Genomic DNA, 19,864 nt, shown 5'->3' on the forward strand with positions numbered 1-19,864 from the left:
CCATATTTGCATGCTGAAGCATGGCATAGATCAGGGGTGTCAAACTCAAATACACAGTGGGCCAAAATTCAAAACTAGAACAAAGTCGCGGGCTAACGTTAATATTTATTGAAATATATTTATTCCTCCAGATATAAGAATGAATCTTTTCTTATGGACTCAAACACGTTTTGCTGAAAAACTGAATATGGAACAAGCAAAGCTTAATACTAAACAATATATATATTAGCTGTATAATACCAGTAGGCCAGCTCTAATAGTAATTTGGTATGGCTTTGCGGGCCAAATGTAATTAGGCTGCGGGCCAAATTTGCCCCGCGGGCCAGAGTTTGACACCTATGGCATAGATAAAGAAATCAAGAAATGAAAATACTGAAATAAAAAAGTTTGAATTAATAATGAATAAAGTAATGAATTAAAAATAATAAATTAAATTAAATGAATAAGTAAAATGAAAGAGAAATAACTATTAATAGATGAATAAATATACAGAAGGAAATTTTAAAAAATAATATTTAATTTATTCTGCATTTTATAAATTAGTTTTTCTTTTAAGCAGCTTTGGTCTTCCATAAACTGGAACTCTTTCATCAGTAAATCATGGTATGAGACATTTATTTCTCATAAGACATAAAACACACGTGAAACTAAAACATTTAGTGTAAGTTTGTTCTGTTGTTTCTATTCCATATGGGCCCTGCTTCTTCCCTCAAGCTACAACCAAAAAGTCTCATAAATATGGATGCTTTCACTGACGACTAATTACTTCCTGCATGTTGAAACTAGAAATTAGCCTAAAATAGCATCATTTACTGAAATCCCATTTCAGGAATGAGCAACAAGTGAGGTGCTAAATACTAAATACTGCCTTCTGCTTCTCTCACTGAATTCCAAATGGAAATAGAAAAAAAAACCCAAAGGCACTCAGTCACTGCCAAATGTTTATTTTTATTAAGTAAGTACTGTTTTATATATATTTTATTTTGACTTTTTAACATGCTACTTCCCCGAGCTTCAGTTTCTCTCTTTTTAATGTTCAATAAAGTGCTGAAGGTACTAAAAAACTGGCAAACATGATTACTTTCAAATCGAAAGATGAGCCTAGTCTCTACCTAACCTATAACAGTCCACGGTTCCCTTTATGGCATCCCAAAACTCTCAGCAATTTTAGTATTCATGCCTCAGAGCTTAATTAAAACAACTAATCTATCAATCCAGGGAATATCAGCAACACAAAATAATAAAACCGCTTTAACGGTTCATTATAACTTCAAACACGAATCTACCAAATGTTTAAAATTTCGATTAGCTTCGCAGATTGGCTTCTGAGGTGGAGGCTGCCGCATATGTGCCACCTGTTCTGAGGCAGAACACAAGAGTCCCAGGTTAATGCTCCTAATAGCTCGTCTCCCCAAACGCCATCCATCTATCTGGATGAATGAGATGAGCACGTGTAGCAGCCTGTACCTGCTGGCGAGAGTGCTGCCTTCAGCCCTGCCTTCAGTACAATAAGTACTCCCTCCTGCTACTCTCATTGAAGGAAGATGGATTTTCACTTTGAATTTTCTCTCATCCTCCCTTGACCTGTGGATGGATGGATGGATGGATAGATGAAAGCACTCCTCCTCATCTCTTTGTGACAGAGTTTTTTTTGTGTGTGTGGTTTTTTTGGGGGTTTCTTTGGGAGGGTTTTGCCTTAACGCGATCGACTCCCCCCCCCCAGCATGTAACTGAATGCATCTCTACATTCCCCCTGTAATGCATGAATGAGCACATTGGCCGCAGGGAGCCAAAGCTTCGGGGACAGTCTTAGCCAGAGCCCCCGAAGACTGTGCTGATTAGTCGGGTCTGCAAAGCCCTTGTCACAGGAGGAGCACTGTGTCAGACTAGCAGAGCGCAGCATAATCAATTTACATGTTGATGTACAAACACACGTGCAAATTATATCATCTTGAATTATAGTAATATCTTCTTTCTTTTTCTAAGAAAACGAGGCCTGAAATAACGACCATTAAAATGATAAACTGTGACCTCGGGATGCCCTGTCATTACATTAGCCTAAACACACACAATCCTCCACCACATAAAGATTTAACTCCTCCCACTCTGGCTAATGTGGTTAGAGGACAAACACACACTCACAGCGTCAAACAAACGCACACTTATATTGATTTGGGTAAATGGTCTTAACCGCCATCCACTGCGTTTGTCTTTTATGTCAATTTAAGCAACGTAATAAGCTCATAAATTATGAAGTTATATGTACATATATATATAGCCCACTTGGCAATTAACAGAGACTCAGAATCTCACTGAGTGCATCGTGTCTTTAAGGCAGAGAAATACACATCTATATCTATTAATATCAGAGAGATGTTTTCAGGGGAAAAAAGACAACTCCACTGGCTTACACAAAATGATGTAACATGCATGGATGAATAATTGAAGGACCACAGGCAAGTGGATTGAATGTTAATGTGGCACACGCGTAAAGCCCGCCCCCTTTATCCTGAGCCTCCATCCTCATTGGGCTGTGCAGTTGCTGCTCAGAGAGAGATCTAGATTCGAAACTCTCTGGGATTGTGCCTTCTCTTTATAGCAACACTGGAGGAGAACCTACAGTATATGTTCACTGAGTCGCAAATGAATTGTGAGTGCAGACCAATGAGGCATAAACAAGCCACTCTAACATCCTAATTAAGCCTTCTTAGAAGTCCAACCTATGGATGGCTGGACCGCAAACATCTCAGCATGTGCGACCTCCTCTCACCCCAAAATTAAAGCAACACTCAATCTTAAAACCTGTAGTTGCTCTCTCTGATAGTCTATCGTGTAACCTTTACTTCCTCTTTCCCCGCCTTGTTCTGTAACCTTGGTTTGAAAGTCCACATGACTAACACCAGCTGTGGTGCAGTTCAGTCTGCTCCTGCCACACTTCATAAACAAATGGCCACGGAGAGCACTTTCATCCAGCCATCGCACACACAAGGTCAGTGAGGAAGCATTAAGAATCTCACACACTTCAACACCTTCTCATGGCCAGTGGGATGTTTGGATTGCCTTCAAGCAGCAATGGACCATTAACATACTGCTGATGGCTTAAAGAAAAGCCTCAGTAATGTTTGTGTCTTAAGTACTTTAGATACATTTTACCATTAATAAGATTGCTTGGCTAATTGCATTGCAGGACCAGGAGCACTGCTGTTTAAAGTGGTGAACAAAGCACTTGGATCTTTTAATTAATTAAATATAGTATGGGAGCAATTTAAAAAACTTCACCATAAAAGGAAGTAGCACTTAAATCAAACTTTTGAAATACACCATAAATGTGTTAACCTTTCACATTATTATTTGATAGTGAAGCACAAACATTTTCATTCGGTTGTAGCTGGCTAATTTGAAATATTTTGTGTAAGGTTTCTAAACCTTAGTTTTAAAGACTGAGTCACTTAAAAGAAAAATAGTAAAATTAAAGGCTTGTGATTAAATACATCAATTATACCCATTTCCAACCCCCTATTTTTATTCATTTACAGCAGTGGGATAGCTTTATTCTACAGTTTATTGATTGATTCACATGATTCATAGCCTATTCACAGTGAGAAAAATGCACATTTGACTGCCTTTCACATCCCATTCAAGTCAATTTTCTTCTAATTGGATGTCCCTTGCAAACAGAAGGTTTGAACAGTGGGACGTGGGGCTTCCTTTAGTCACAGCCAGATCTGTGTGCCTCATATGAGTGTATTAGGGATATCTACTCTTACTGAGATAATACAAAACTAAGAGTACCAAATTTAGAATCTGAAGCCTGAGCCTTTGGCTCAAAGTGACTACTTGTACATACACCTTCCATTACTGGCATCCATTATTTTACAAAAAAGTTAAATTTCAAATGAATCTCTGCAATCCTGTGAAAAACTAAGTACACCATTCCTGCCTCCACAGGAATGAATAGGGTTCTGTAAATAGCAGACAGGTGCTGCTAATTAAAGCACTTGATTAATTGATCATCAGCAACTGTGAGGAGTACTATGAAAGCAGAAGTTTTAACTGTTGCCTGGTCTGGAGCATTCAGGTGTGTGTTAACACACAGTCTTCCAAGGAGTGAACGCCCCAGATAAAATTCAACCCAAGGTCAGACTGTGCAGTTCTCAGAGAAAAACAAGAGACCTAAGATCTACATCTCAGACTCTGCAGGCCTCAGCTAGCATGTTAAATGTTCAATTTCATGACAAGACAAAACAAGTGTGGCTTGTTTGGAGGGGTTGTCAGAAGAAATCCTCTTAGTCGTATTCTTAGCCATAACGGTGGAAATCAAGCACCTCATATCAGATGTGAAGCAAGGTGGTGGAGGGGTAATAATTTGGGATTTTTTTATGCAACCACAGGGCCTGGGCACCTTTCAGTCATTGAGTCCACCATGAGCTCCTCTGTACACCAAAGTATTCTAGAGTCACACGTGAGCACGTGAGGCCATCTGTCTGACCGCTAAAACTTAGCTAAACAATGATCCCAAGCATAGCAGTTAATCTACAACAGAATGAACAGAAAAAGAAAAGAATCAAGGTTCAATGAAAGACCTCAACCTGACTGAGAGGCTCAGATGGGACTTTAAGAGAACTGTGCTTACATGAATGCCCAAAAACCTCAATGAAGGGATGTAACGTTGTACAGAGTGGGCCAAAGTTCTTCCACAATGCCATTAAAGACTGATAGTCATACAGAACACCATTGCTTCAATGTTGCTTTTTAAGTTGGCGCTACAAGTTACTGAATCATTGGGTGTACTTAGTTTTCCAGAAGACTGCATAGAATCTTTTATTGTCATACCAATACACGACGCAGGCGAAAAGGGAACAAAACGTAATGAGGTCCCAGTTAAACAGCATTAGAACAAGCAAAACAACTAAATCAGTATTACAATTAAATAAATTGAGCTAAATTTTATATCTAAAAATATTTATTCATTTTCCCCATTTTATTTTTTAAAAAGTTATTCAAATAAAACTTTATAGTTTTATAGAAAAACTTTATAGATGTTGTGGCGGAGGTGTGGTCCCAGGCGCGGCTGCAGGGGAGGAGTGGTGCAGTGAGCTCAACGGGGTGGAGCCGGAGATGCCGGTGAGAACAGCTGATGGCGATTTGGACTGATGGTGGTTTCCTTCCCTTTTTATAGTGAGACGGAGAGGAGCGGGGAGAGAGGGAAATCAGCTGGGACCGACAGCTGTCATACTGTGTTCAGTCATAACCCAGGGAAAACTATAAATAAATGTGGAATCTGGTGATAAAGACCTGTGTGTGTGTGTGTGTGTGTGTACCTGTGTGTACCTGTGTATAGTGCATTTCACAAGTGGTGCCGAAACCCTGTGTCCAGCCGGCGTGGGGATGTCCGACCCACAGGCTGCGCCGCCCGCCCAGCCTTTGCAGTTTCTGGCGCAGATGCTGGCGGAGATGGCGAAGATGAGCCAGGACCAAGCGGTGACCCAGCGGGCTCACCTGGCTGCGCTGCAGGAGCAGGCGGACCGGCAGACTCTGGTTCTGGAGCGGCTGGTTGGAGCCGCTGCTCCGCCGAAGCCTCCGCCGAAGCCTCCGCCGAAGCCTCCACCAAAGCCTCCGCCGCTGTCGGTGGCGATGCCCCGGATGGGGGACGGGGACGACCCCCAGGTTTTCCTGGAGACTTTTCGTGCCACGGCGGAGGCCTGCCAGTGGCCGCAGGTGGAGTGGGCTCCGCGTTTGCTTCCTCTGCTGTCGGGGGAGGCTCAGACGGCGGCCCTGAGTCTGCCGCCGACCTCGAGGAGCAGCTTCCAGGACGTGAGCCGGGCGGTGGTGGACAGGATGGGGCTCACCGCTGAAGATCATCGCCGGCGGTTCCGGGCCTGTCGGCTGGCCGCGGCGGATCGGCCGTTTGCTTGGGTCCGGAAGCTGCATGACGCGGCGGTGCGCTGGCTGCAGCCGGGATCGTCAGAGGGCGAGACGCTGCTGGTGGACAAGGTGGTGCTGGAGCAGTTCGTGGAGGGGCTGCCTGCGGAGACGACGAGATGGGTCAGGTGCCACCGTCCCGCGAGTCTGGAGGTGGCGGTGACGTTGGCGGAGGACCACCTTGCCACTAGAGCGGGGGAGCCCGGGGACAGCGGCCGGAGGCCGAGCAAACAACCCCCAGTGCCGGCACCGAGGCGCCGGGTACCTGCGCCAGGGCAGACAGAGCGGGCGCCGGCGCTGAGCCCCACTAATCCTTTTGCTGCGTTTGTGCCTTCCCAGGGATCAGACATGAGCAGTGCCGCCCCTGAGCCACGGAGAACAGCACAGACGCCGGGGCAGGAGTGCTGGAAGTGCGGGCAACCGGGACACCTGAGGAGGGACTGCCCTCTGATGGAAGTGGGGCAGGTGTTCCGCGTCGGCAGTGCCCCAGCACCCTCTCCTGCTCCAGGAGGGACATACAGCATTCCGGCAAGGACTCGAGGGGGTATACGCCATGCTTTGGTGGACACGGGCTGCACGCAGACCCTCGTGCACCAAGGTTTGGTTCGCCCCGGGGCATTGCTGGAGGCAGAATGGGTGGAGGTGAAGTGTGTTCATGGTGATGTTCACAGGTATCCCATAGTGCCGCTGTTATTAAAGTATAAGGGCAAAACGCATAGAGTAACGGCTGCGGTTAGCCCGCGCCTGTCGCATCCCCTAATTTTGGGCACGAATTGGCCGGGGTTTCATCATCTGCTGGGACAGTATGCGGGGATGCGATCACGACCGTTAGTAGCATGTAGTGTCTGCGCGGCGCTCAGCGGTGACGCGGGGTCGTCCGACACCGACTCCGGGGAGGGGGAGACGGCGGGTCCTTCATGGGAAGCCCCGCCGGCTCCGGAAGTTTCCCCCATGGGTGATTTCCCACTGGAGCAGTCTCGTGATGACACACTACGCTCAGCCTTTGACCAGGTGATTGAGATTGATGGTCACGTGTTGCGCCCTGAAGCCGTGCGGACCTACCCGCGCTTCATTTCATCAAAAGATAGGTTATATCGAGTGAGTCATGACACTCGCACGGAGGAGACACATACCCAGTTGTTGGTGCCGCAGGGCCGCCGGGAAATTATTTTCCAGGCGGCTCATTATAACCCCATGGCAGGGCATATGGGATACGAAAAAACTCTGGAGCGAATAACGGCCCGATTTTATTGGCCGGGCATCCGAGCTGATGTGCGCCGCTGGTGCGCGTCCTGCCCGGACTGCCAACTTGTTAATCAGCCGGCCATACCAAAAGCGCCTTTGCGCCCGCTCCCACTCATAGAGGTCCCGTTTGAGCGCATTGGCATGGACCTCATCGGGCCGTTTCATTGGAGTGCATGCGGCTACCGCTTTGTATTAGTCCTGGTGGATTATGCAACGCGGTACCCGGAAGCAGTCCCGCTGCGCAACATCTCTGCAAAGAGTGTGGCGCAGGCACTGTTTCAGGTCATCTCCCGAGTCGGAATCCCGAAAGAGATACTGACTGACCAGGGCACGTCATTTATGTCTTGTACACTGCGGGAACTGTACGAATTACTGGGCATTAAATCTATTCGGACCAGCGTCTACCACCCCCAGACGGATGGGCTGGTGGAGCGGCTGAATAAGACTTTAAAGTCCATGATTCGTAAGTTCATTAACGAGGATGAACGCAATTGGGATCGCTGGCTAGACCCTCTGTTATTTGCAGTGCGGGAGGTGCCCCAGGCCTCCACGGGATTTTCTCCCTTTGAACTGCTGTTCGGCAGGAAGCCGCGTGGGGTGCTCGACCTGATTAAAGAAAGCTGGGAGGACGGTCCGAGCCCCGCCAAGAATGAGATTCAGTACGTGTTGGACCTGAGAGCGAAACTCCACACTTTGGGGAGGTTGTCACGGGAGAATTTGCTACAGGCTCAGCAGCGTCAGCAACGCCTGTATGACAGAGGGGCTAGACTCAGGCAATTTTCACCGGGAGACAAAGTGCTTGTATTACTCCCTTCTTCCAGCTCAAAGTTGCTCGCCAAGTGGCAAGGACCCTTTGTGGTCACACGGCGAGTCGGGGACATTGACTATGAGGTCGCTCGGTCGGACAGGGGAGGGGCCACGCAGATTTTTCACCTCAATCTCCTTAAAGAGTGGAGAGAGGTTGAAACCGCTTCTCTGGTAAGCCTGGTTAAGGAGAGAGATGAGTTGGGGCCGGAGGTGCCAAATTCCATCATCCCCGCCTCCCTCCCTTGTGATGACCATCTCACACAGGCCCAGAGAGCGGACGTTGTCGCGTTACAACAGCGTTTTGCTGATGTGTTCTCCCCCCTGCCCGGCCGAACGTCTCTCATTGAGCGTCATTTTGTAACGCAGCCTGGCGTGACGGTGCATTCACGGCCCTACAGGCTTCCTGAGCATAAACGGCAAATCGTTCAGAGGGAATTGGCTGAAATGCTGAGAATGGGAGTGATAGAAGAGTCGCACAGCACCTGGTGTAGCCCCATCTTTCTTGTGGTGAAGAAGGATGGGTCTATACGGTTCTGTGTCGACTATCGCAAGGTGAATGAAGTGTCAAGTTTTGATGCTTATCCCATGCCCTGGGTCGACGAGCTCCTGGATTGGCTGGGCACGGCCCGTTTTTTCACGACACTGGATTTAACCAAGGGCTACTGGCAGATTCCCTTGTCTGCCGAGTCCAAGGAGAAAACGGCCTTCTCCACTCCGTACGGGTTGTACCAATTCGTTACGCTTCCGTTCGGCTTGTTCGGAGCCCCTGCCACCTTTCAGCGCCTCATGGACCGGGTGCTGCGTCCGCACGCTGCATATGCTGCTGCCTACCTGGATGACGTGATCATCCACAGCGACACCTGGGCGGAGCATGTGCAGCGGGTGGCCGCGGTCCTGGAGTCCCTGAGGAGGGCGGGGCTCACGGCCAACCCGAAGAAGTGTGCGGTTGGACGGAGGGAGGTACAGTATCTGGGGTACCACTTGGGGGGCGGGCAGGTGCGTCCACAGGTGGAGAAGACGGCGGCTATCGCATCCTGCCCGCGCCCCAAGACTAAAAAGGAGGTGAGACGGTTTCTGGGGCTGGCAGGTTACTATCGCCGTTTCGTGCCAGGGTTTGCGCAGCTGACCAGCCCCTTGACCGATCTCACCCGAAAGGGTGCTCCAGATCTGGTTCAGTGGACGGGGCCGTGCCAGGCGGCGTTTGTGCAGGTGAAAAAGTCTCTCTGTGGGGAGCCGCTGCTTCACACTCCTAACTTTTCCCTCCCTTTTGTTCTGCAGACTGACGCCTCGAACAGAGGGCTGGGGGCTGTTTTGTCCCAGCAGGTAAGGGGGGTCGACCGTCCCGTTCTTTACATCAGCCAGAAGCTGGCAGAGCGTGAAAGACGGTACAGCACTGTGGAGAAGGAGTGCTTGGCTATCCGGTGGGCGGTCGACTCCCTTCGCTATTACCTCCTGGAGCGCTCATTCACCCTCTGCTCGGGCCACGCCCCGCTGCAGTGGCTCCACCGCATGAAGGATGCCAACGCCCGGATCACCCGGTGGTATCTGGCTTTACAGCCCTTTAAGTTCAAGGTGGTCTATAGGCCGGGGCGCAGATGGCGGTGGCCGATTTCCTCTCTCGCTCGCGGGCGGGGGGGGGGAGTAGGTTCGGCCGGACGGCTCCCCGGCCTCAGTCGGGCGGTGGGGGTGTGTGGCGGAGGTGTGGTCCCGGGCGCGGCTGCAGGGGAGGAGTGGTGCAGTGAGCTCAACGGGGCAGTGCTGGAGATGCCGGTGAGAACAGCTGATGGCGATTTGGACTGATGGTGGTTTCCTTCCCTTTTTATAGTGAGACGGAGAGGAGCGGGGAGAGAGGGAAATCAGCTGGGACCGACAGCTGTCAGACTGTGTTCAGTCATAACCCAGGGAAAACTATAAATAAATGTGGAATCTGGTGATAAAGACCTGTGTGTACCTGTGTGTAGTGCATTTCACAGATGTATTGCAATTTTGATGGAAGTAGTAACAACTCACATGCGTCTGTGGCCAAGCAGGCCTTAAAAAAAAAGAAAACCTTTTATAGGGCCGTGTATCTACTGTACATTAAAAGCAGCATAAAATAAGATTACTCAAACAAACAAGAGTTTACAAAATTAAAGCTCTAGCTGGTTCGATCCCAGGAGGAGACACAAATCCCTGTGGGGTTGTGTCAGGAAGGGCATCCGGCGTAAAAATCTGCCAAATCAGACATGCGGCGCTACCCGCTGTGGTGACCCCTTGAGAACAAGGGAGCAGTCGAAAGTAGCTCTCTACTCGGGTACATTTATTTACAGTAGTTGCTCTGAAAAACTGACTGGTTCATTAATGTAGGGCATGAAATATCAGTTGTGCAGACGGCAGCTCTTCTCTGTTCGTGGGGAGCACAAAGAATTCCCTTTGATGTTAACACTGACTCCGTTACCATTTGACGGATATATAAAATATTCACATTAACTTCAGAGGCTCGATGTTTGGCTGAAGCCATTTGCCAGTGACATGTTTTTCAGATCTTAGGTAAATAAATTCATGCGGGGTAGCATGAGTAATGCAGGTGAAGATGAGTGATGGGCACGAGCACATGTTTAAATGCACAGACTGTGATGAAACACCGAGTGTGAAGGGTAAGAGAGACGAATGAAAGCGTGCCTTTGTCTTTGGCTTGAGAACCCCTTTCAGAGTGAGCAATATGCCAGGAGTGTGATTGATTCAATCACGTTTACTGTGAAGTCAGCACTAACACCACCAGGAACTATACACTCCCAGCAAGCTTACAACTTGCACTTCTAATAGACTGTTGAGGTATGTTGGGGGGTTTTCAAGCTTCTAAATTTAGCAGCCAATTAGAGTGTGGCTAAATCACTCATTAAAATTTGCAATTTGCAATTTTACACGAAATAAACAAAACCATGAGAGTCTCAAGTGGAATTAGATGACATATCAGCAGAAGGCTCACTAAAAGGTCAACACTTTTAAAGCTTCAATTACAGTCAAATTGTTTATTTGCTTCCAGTTCTCCAGTGTTCACGGGCTTTAAGTTACCAGTCATTCTTATTGGAGTGAAAGAAATTAAATCCAGGAAACAGCACAATGCAGTCTGCTAATAAAGGCGGATCCTGTTGACCACACGCTGGCCCGAGTGACAAACGCGCTGTTTGGTCTCTTAGTGGATTTCACAACTCATTTAAAGAGGTGTGAATACAAAAAGCTGAAAAGGCAAGACGCAATGCACACAACAAATTACAGAGGAAGTCATTCTCCTCTGCGGCTCGCTGCGTTTCAGGCTATAATTGTGAACAATGCGGAGACTTTTGATATTAGTAAAAAAGAAGCAACATTTCTTCTCAAAGGATACTTTGATGGTTGTTTGTAACTCTGTGGTCGCAGAAAGCTCAGGGCCAAAAAACAAAACCAGTAGACAAAGCAGCTGGTGGCTATAGTAGCTCTAAAAGCAAACTTATGATAAATAAAGGAACTTATTAGTTAAGGGAGGCCTATTTCTATGACCCTGAAGACACAAGAGGTCCTTCAAATGTCAGCAGTTGCATGGTGCACATGTGCATGTCTGCACTGCGGCTGTGCAGCCCAGATAAGAAAACAGTTACCATCTGTGTTGTAATGGAGCTCTAGTTTTAAATCACGTGTCAAATTGATGAAACACTTGTGAATGAGGAATAATTGGTGTGACGAGTACATCAGAATTTGTCCGCCGTCCTCTGCCGTTTTTTTTAAAGGTGTGTGTCATATTATGCATCTGCACACTGTCGCCCATTTGTCACAGAATCAAAGTGAGGTTAAAACTGCCTAATTGGACTGCAGAGGAAATCGAGTGTGTCGCGTCTGCCTAAAGCTGGACCAAATCAAGGATTTCTCTGTGACACTGTTGTGAACAATCGAAAACGGCCGTCCAACGACTGAAAACGCTCTGCTTGTTTCACACTGTACTCATTTGTTAGCCTTAAATTGTTTCACAAAAGTAGGTCCAATTCCTAAACAGAATGCAAACCCAATTATTTCAAGAGACTGGGGGATGGTGAGCAAGGCTGGTGGATCCTTATAGATGAGTGGAAATATTTTGGCTTCTAGTGTCTAAGTTGGCTGGCAAAGAAAGCGGTTATTTTTAGCAGCATGTTTATGTAAGTGACTAACATGTTGTGGAATAATGAGGAGGCTCTCTGGGCCCTCGGTGGAGCTGCAGAGACGAGACTCTCAGAGCGGCAGAGGGTGATTGAAGGCAGCTAATGAGCAGGAGGGAAGAAAGAACATGGGGCAGAAATGACTTGGATAGTGAAGGCATAAAAATACAAAGGAAATAAGACAATTACCAATGGGAGGTCTCTGAAAGGCAGGAGTGAGAAGACAAGCAAACAGAGATGAAAATGGTGCTGAAAAATGTCATTGCAATAAGGCAGATAATTATCGTGGTCAGGGGAAAAAGGAAAGAAAAAGTACACTGGCATGAGAAAGCACTGTTTGATTTGACTGGCTGAAATTTTACCGCTAAAAGCCAAAGATTAAAAAAGAAAAAGAGTAGAGTACCAGTGAGCATCTCACTGCTGTGATTTATGAGCTCATTACTGCTTTCCAGCTAACACCCAAATTGTTTTATCTCCTCACTCATCAAAGCATTACGGCGAAATTTTCTACATTTGGTTGCGTAGTTAGTGCTCATTTTTATTTCTGTAGCAGTATGTTGAGCTCTGGTGCTATTTCAGGCGCAGGTCTATGACACAATAGACTTAAACGCAGTGACTCACCAAAAACACTGACAAACAAAACTACCCTCCTCTACCTAGATTCTGAAATCACCTCTCATTTTTCTTCAATAGCATATCCTTCACATCCTTTCATTTGCAGCCAATTTTCTCTCTCACACACAAGCACACACACACAGAACAAGCGCTCTAGTACATTGTCTGGTACCTCTTCTCAGGGGGCGGTTCCTGATTGGCTGGTGGCGGTGGTGCTGCCTGCGCTGTTTCCTGCAGGTCAGGGATATTGGCAAAGTCATCTTGCTCTGCCACACCAATGGCCAAAGCCAGGACCACCAGCTTTCCTTCACTGGCTCCCCATAAAAAAATAAAATAAAATAAAATAGATAGAAACAGAGGTAGAGAGACAGAGAGGCAAGGAAAAAGAGAACAGATGCAAAAGGTTCGAGCATAAAGAAAGGCGAGGTGCAGGGAGAGAGAGGAAAAAGGAGAGGTCATTTTAGGTGACAGCGAGGGCTGAAAATTCAGAGGCAGAGAAAACAACAACAGATCATACGAGAGCAAACAGCAGAAGCGGCGACGGAGAAAATGGCCATAAAAGAGGAACTCTGCAACTCCACATAAAACCCCACAAAGTAAGCGCACAGTCCAGGGAAGGATATTAAGAGGACACCTTAAACTGAAAGGCCAAACTGATAAAAATCGAATGATTTCAACGGGAGCGGGTACAGGCCGTCGGACAGCAAATACATCAGGAAACTCTGGGTAATGATTGTTAATGGATGTGATATTCAGGAGTTTGCACGTCAGCTTCCACGCATGTATAAGGTGTCTACAGGTGCGCGCACACACACGTCACACAGGCAAAAAACACTACCCCCCCCCAACACACACACTGTCATTTATCTAGTGATTTCACCTGCCTCCTGCTTTTCCTCCACATTCACCTTTCCCACTGAACATGCGAGGCGTCTTTCTCCAGAGTTAAGATTTAATTAAGCCTCATTAAGAAGATCTGGACTAATTGTTTCTATTTGAGCGATACAGTATCTTGAGGTGCACGGTGTGTGTCGTTTTCTGGGTCACGGCTCTCTCACTGCTGCACTCTTCTCATTTCATCATCTCTACTGTGCTACAGATTCTCACCAAATCCCCCCCACCCTTTTTCGCCCTTTTTTTTTTTACCCCACCCCCCTCACCCACCATATCCCCCCTCACCCCTATGCACTTAATTCTCTGACTCCTCATCACTGCCTCCTTCCTGTCATCCACACCCACGGTTCTATAGCTTAAGCCTCTCGCTGTGTTACAATATCTCGGCAAAGAAATATATGGGGCTGCCAAGCCGCAGAGAGATATCACCCTAAACTTCACAATTTCATCTTTCTCGCATACCGTAGAAGGCTTTTACTGCAGGACTGTAAAGTCTGTTTAATAATCTCCCTTTTATACACCAGTAGTTTAAAAACTTTTATGTCTAGTAACCCTTTTCAGATTAACATGAGTTCCTGACACCATCTGTCACACGTGTATTCATTTTTCCAGCAACTGTATTCATAGTCCTTTTCATTGCAGTGATTTCAATTCATATATTCATTACTGCTGGCTAAATGTATCAGTTCCTTTTACTGCTATTTTTTTTTCATTTCTATTTCTATAATAACTATTATTTTGTCTGCTTCAACCTCTCTGCCTTTTTTCTTGCTAGTTTTATATACACTCAGCTTAAACATTTTGCATTCTGGTGTCACAGCTCACTCAATATGAATATATTGAATATATTTGAATCAGTTATTCTAGATTATTCTATTCAGATCCACTGAGGTACCTCGTTATCTGGTGATACTCGCCTCTGATTGTTTTTGTAATTCACGATACACCGTGGTAGCTCAAAGTGTGCCCACATCAGCCAGTGCCTTTGCTATATCTGTCATACTAGCAGATCTAACTTAGAGAACATTATTTAAGTTGCTTTACCTTGCTTACGTTTGCTGCAGAAGTCCAAGCCACTTTGCATCCCACCTCCTCCTAAATCCTCCTTTTTATACTTTGCCTGACTTAATGTCATGCTTGCTCAGTTCTGTATGGGGGTCTTGCTGCTAGTCTCGTACAAGTGGAAGGGCGGGGGCATCCTAGATGGAATTTATCCTCCCAAATAAACACTCACTGACCACCTCATTAGGTACATCTGTTAAACGTCTCATAAACACAAATGTCTAATCAGCCAATCACGTGGCAGCAACCCCATCAGGCGTTTAGATATCATAGAGACCTCCTACTGAAAGCTCAAACCAAGCATCAGAATGGGGAAGAAGGTGACTTTTAATATTTCATAGTTGTTGGAGCCAGATGGGCTGGAAACTGCCAATCTACTGGGTTTTCCTACACAACCATCTCTAATGTTTATAGAGAAAGATCTGAAAAACAGAAAAATCCAGTTAGTGTCTTAAAATGCCTTGTTGATGTCATGCGTAAAGGAGAATGGCCAGGCTGCTTTGAGCTGATTGGAAATCAAGCACAACTCAAATAACCAATTGTTTTATCTACGGCGTGCAGAGGGCCCATAAAGCAGATGACCTCACAGCAGCAGAAGACCTTACCAGGCGCCACTCCTGTCAGCTAAAAACAGGAAACTCAGGCTGCAATATTCAGTCGGTAGGATCAGAATTTAAACAACATTCAGCATGGATCCATTCTGCCTTGTATCACTAACTCAGGCTGCTGGTGGTGTAAAAGTGTGGGGCATATTTTCTTGGCACACTTTGGGCCCCTTAGTACCAACTGAGTATTGTTTAACCACCCCAGGCTGCCTGAGTATTGTTGCTGATCATGTCCATCCCATTATTCTGAGGCTGTTTCCAGCAAGTTGTGGCAAAGCTCAGAACATCTCAAACTGGTTTTTTGAACATGACAATGAGTTCACTGTACTCCACAGTCACCAGATCTCAATCCGGTAGAGTATGTTTGGCATGCAGTGAAACTAGAGATTCACATCATGGATGAGCAGCCGACAAATCTGCATTCACCAAAATCTCTGAGGAATGTTTCTAGCATCTTGTTGAAACTATTCCAAGTGGAATTAAGACAGCTCTGGAGTCAAAACGAGGTCCAACCCAGTACTACCAACGTATACCTAATAAGGTGGCTCTGGATGTATTTTTCCAATAAAAATGTTCAGTATTTTAAAAGTTATTTTATAATCACATTAAAAAAAATGTTATTTCAATAATGACCAATCCAATCCAAGGTGCCTCTAATAAAGTGGCTAGCGAGTATACAGTCTTCTTTTATCTATAGTGGTTCTGATATAAATATTGCAGTCCAGGCATACAAAGCTAAGAGTCCCTGTCATAATATTTCAAACTATCAGCAGAATTAACCTGTACTCCTCATTGAGAACCACTGAATAATATAACATGGTCTATGCAGTAATACTGTAGATACTGTAGGTATGATGTTTATTGGATCTCTCTACTCTCATCACTTTTAAGTACTGTATGGGCAATATTGTTAAAGCACTTTGCTTGAGCCATTGAGCACTGGGAAGGAGAGAGACCATTTAGAAAAGACATTATAGACACTGGGATAAACGATCGATTTAAAGCAACAAAAAAGCCATGTGGTCAAATGGCTCCAAAAGTCAACTATCTGTGTCAATGACATCAACGCATTCCTTCAGCAATGATTCATCAGGACAAGGATTCTGGCCAAGATTGAAATTAACCGGTTTGAACAATGGGTCACGTCTATTACCAGACCGCTCTGTCATCAACCATAGGAGGTGTTCCTGTTGCAGCAAAGTAGATACAACGACAATGACCTCAATCTCACATTAGCAACGATGAGTCCTATAGCTGACTATTACGAGCAATATTCTCAGTGACCTTGGTGCCTGCATGTGCTACGTTGCTGGTGCTCCGTTAGCTAGTGTTATACTGAAACACCAGAGAGGCTTTATAACATGTTTTTTTTTTTTAAAGAAGAAAGAAACAGATGATGAAAGGCTAGTGTAAAACTGATTCAGTCAACATTAAACACATGTTACTTTGGCAGTGTCCTTGCTCATCCCTTCATCACTCACCCCCCCCCCCCCCCCCCCCCCCCCCCCAAGTACCAATATGTTGTAGAGGAAATGGGCCCGGTGACATAAGATCAATGCTTCAGGGTTAACACAAATCTACACACAGCTCCTTAACCCCTGTTCTTATAGTGTTGCAGTGACATGTGGGCTGTGTGATGTACACACGGTCCCGCACACGTGAGCAGGCTGGCAGCACAACCAGCAGTTATACAGAGATGATGAAAGAAAAAGAAGGTGCCATTTTAGCTGCAAACACTCATGAAACATGGATTAGGCCCACTGGTGTGTCTCCAAAACCAGATATTTAACAGCTATCCAAAGGGTGGCTCAGAAATAGCATGATCTAATTGGGTGAGAAGGAGTGAATGTAAAATATATTGTGACTTTTTTAATGAGACCAAATTCTGAATGTTCTGAACCAGCACCAGCAGCGCTGTCCTGTAACCACAATTGCAGCAGACAGGCTGAATGCCATCCAAACAGATGTTACTGTTTAGCAGAGCATGCAGCGTAAACATTTAACAATTTTGCCACAGAATGGGAGCGAAATGGCCTCCAATATGTCATACCTCCTTGCTATTTTTTCTTGCACATGGCATTCAGTCTAAATTTAGAATAATAGTTTTCTAACAAACTGCACAATAAAAAGCTTTTAATTTGTTACAACCGAGGGGTGAAATATTGTGCCTACATGATCAGAAGACACATTATTCTAGGATTTTCAGGAGCCATATCGAGTTACTATATGTACCCAATAAATAATATGTACTATGTATTTTTAGTATAAGTGGGTGGATGACTTGGTAAAGACATACACTGATCCGTGTCCTGCAGAGCCACATAGTATACATAACAGCAAAAAAAGAGAAAAGGTGCTATTTACATTCATAACTGTACCCCTTATTAGCATGATCAAGAGAGTTTTCATCCAAGCCAATTTCTTGTCTCCTCATCTCCATTAAGCTTCATTAGCATGATCAGCTCTAACATTGTCTGAATTGCCTTTGTAAATGTACATATAGAAAGAGAGACTACCTCCTTGTCAGCAGTCAGATTTACCACAAGTTGCAGTGAAAGCAATGATTAAACTCGACTCTGAAACTCACAGTTTCACACACACTTATACATACGCTTATATAGACGCGCACTGTACAAATTTTGACAGACAGAAGTAATATCCTTCCCTGGATATCAGATGCAGACTGAAAGAAAAAACCTGAAGGGAAAAGGCAGAGAACAATATTTCATAAAGGTAAAAGCAGATTAAGTTATTACTTATTTACTGATGTATTAGAAGCAATTTTATTCAATGGCACTAAGTCTTAAGCAGTAAAGAACACAAATGCACACAATAACTCTGAAAGACCTAGCGTATACTGTAATACACTTAGACAGAGGCCTGAGCAGAGTGACGCTAGTTTAAAGCATGAATGAAGAGTTATAGAGACTCACAGGAAGGACTTGACATCCAGCCCACGATTCCGGATCTGGTCCATCATGTAATCCCAGCTGCCCGGGTTGGCACGCGAGCGCCCTCCTGCTCCACCTCCCCTATAGCGAGACGCACCTGCCGCTGCTGCACCGCCCCGTGCACCCCGGGGACCACCTCGTGTACCTGCATCCCCACCCTCACCACTGTTGCCACCTCCCTCTCCTCTCCCAGCACCCCCGCCTCCCCCAGGCTGTCCAGGTGCAGTGTGTAATTGTCCCAAGCTCTGGGATGTGGTGGGGGGATGGCAGAGACCAGGGCCTGACGGGTGGATGAGAGGCTGCTGAAGGCTCTGCTGGCGCAGCAGCGTCCGAGGCCGGGCCGGCCCGGAGGGTAAGTGCTCCAAAGTGGAAGCATAGGATAAGACTGGATCCCCAAAGCTGGGAGGGCAGAGGAGCAGGGAGGAAAGAGAGCGTGAAGAAGGCCACGGCCGGCACAGAATAGGATGATGACGAGGGGCAGAGGAGTCAGAGGTAGAAGAGGAATGAGAAGATTTAGAAGAGGAGCCGTGGCAGGAGGTGAGTTGGTCAGGAGTGGTGATGTCAGGTGATGAGATGAAGAAGAAAAGCAAAGAATCATCAGGGATGAGACAAGGTGGCACAGGGCAGTAGGGAGGCACAGCAGGAGAAGTCAGGTTGACATCAGGGTAAATACAGGAAAGTTCATCCAAACAGGAAGTTGATGATGGACGGATGGAGGACGAGGAAGGCGGAAGAGTGGTATTAGAGGACAAAGAGGAAGAGGGAGGAGTGTTGGGAGGTGGAGACAGGAGGAGGAGGAGAGAGAAAGAGAGCAACGTGAGGCAGCAGCAGTAACAGCAGTAGCAGAAATAGCAGTAGAAGGTGCAGCCTGAGTGATCGCTGTGTGCTGTGTACTGCTCATGGGGCTGCGCCGGGCAGCAGTGTGTAGACTGTGAGGTAGTCTTGTGCGTCTGAGTCAGACGTGTGTGCACCCTGTACGTCCGCGAGGTTTGAGCGTGCTGTTTGCATGAGGGTGTGTTTCGTGGTGCCAGCGGTCGGATGTGCACTGTCCGCACGGGCGTGGAACGGCTCTGTGCCACGTGACCGCGTCGAGACGGATGGGTCGCGGCTTTGCAGCTTCCTGGCCTCGTCAGCGAGGGTTTTTTGGTCTGATGAGAGATCACCATTTCCTCTACTCGTCAGTCAACTTTTTCCCATCCCTGACAGACTCTCCTCCTTTCTCTCTAAGTCTTTTTCGTCTTTTAAATATGCGGCGCACCTCTAGAGACATCCGAACAGCCAACCAAGTTCTACAGCACGACTCCCTCCCTCTGCCAGCCTCTCATTTTTCACTCCTCCCCTTAATAAATGCTGTTTAATTGGCTCACTGTCTTTCCTAAAATGTCACAAACAACATAAAGATGTGTCACACATCATATATGATCGTATTTGCATGTGTATGTTATACATACTTCGTTGCTACTGTATATTTTGTCAGTTCTATTGTCACAAACATGTCATCATCTTTTTTTTCTAGTTTATTCTACTCCCTAAATATATCCTCCTCTTTCTCAGATCGCTGTGTAACCCAGACTACCAGAATTAGGTCATGAGAGAGCTATTCACATCAGTTAGG

General features: G+C 46.2%; 1 protein-coding gene across 5 annotated transcripts in view; it reads right to left on the reverse strand.

Annotated features, from left to right (window-relative positions):
- syt7a (synaptotagmin VIIa) overlaps positions 1-19,864 on the reverse strand; it is a 98,802-nt gene that overhangs the window by 22,552 nt on the left and 56,386 nt on the right. For 3 of the 5 annotated variants that reach the window (XR_005695016.1, XM_040025922.1, XM_040025920.1), the window contains 2 exons: positions 18,232-18,648; positions 12,910-13,047 (listed from right to left, as the gene is read on the reverse strand). The exons of 1 other annotated variant lie outside the window; for it this stretch is intronic. Coding sequence is in view for 3 of the 4 variants with exons in the window: in XM_040025922.1 (XP_039881856.1) it covers positions 12,910-13,047; positions 18,232-18,648 (555 nt within the window). In the remaining variant the exon portion in view is untranslated. The remainder of the gene's footprint in view (positions 1-12,909; positions 13,048-18,231; positions 18,649-19,864) is intronic. One more of the 5 variants, XM_040025921.1, reaches the window with a different exon arrangement.

This window comes from Simochromis diagramma, unplaced genomic scaffold (genome assembly GCF_900408965.1).
Source record: "Simochromis diagramma unplaced genomic scaffold, fSimDia1.1 OVJJ01000293.1, whole genome shotgun sequence".
NCBI lineage: Eukaryota > Metazoa > Chordata > Actinopteri > Cichliformes > Cichlidae > Simochromis > Simochromis diagramma.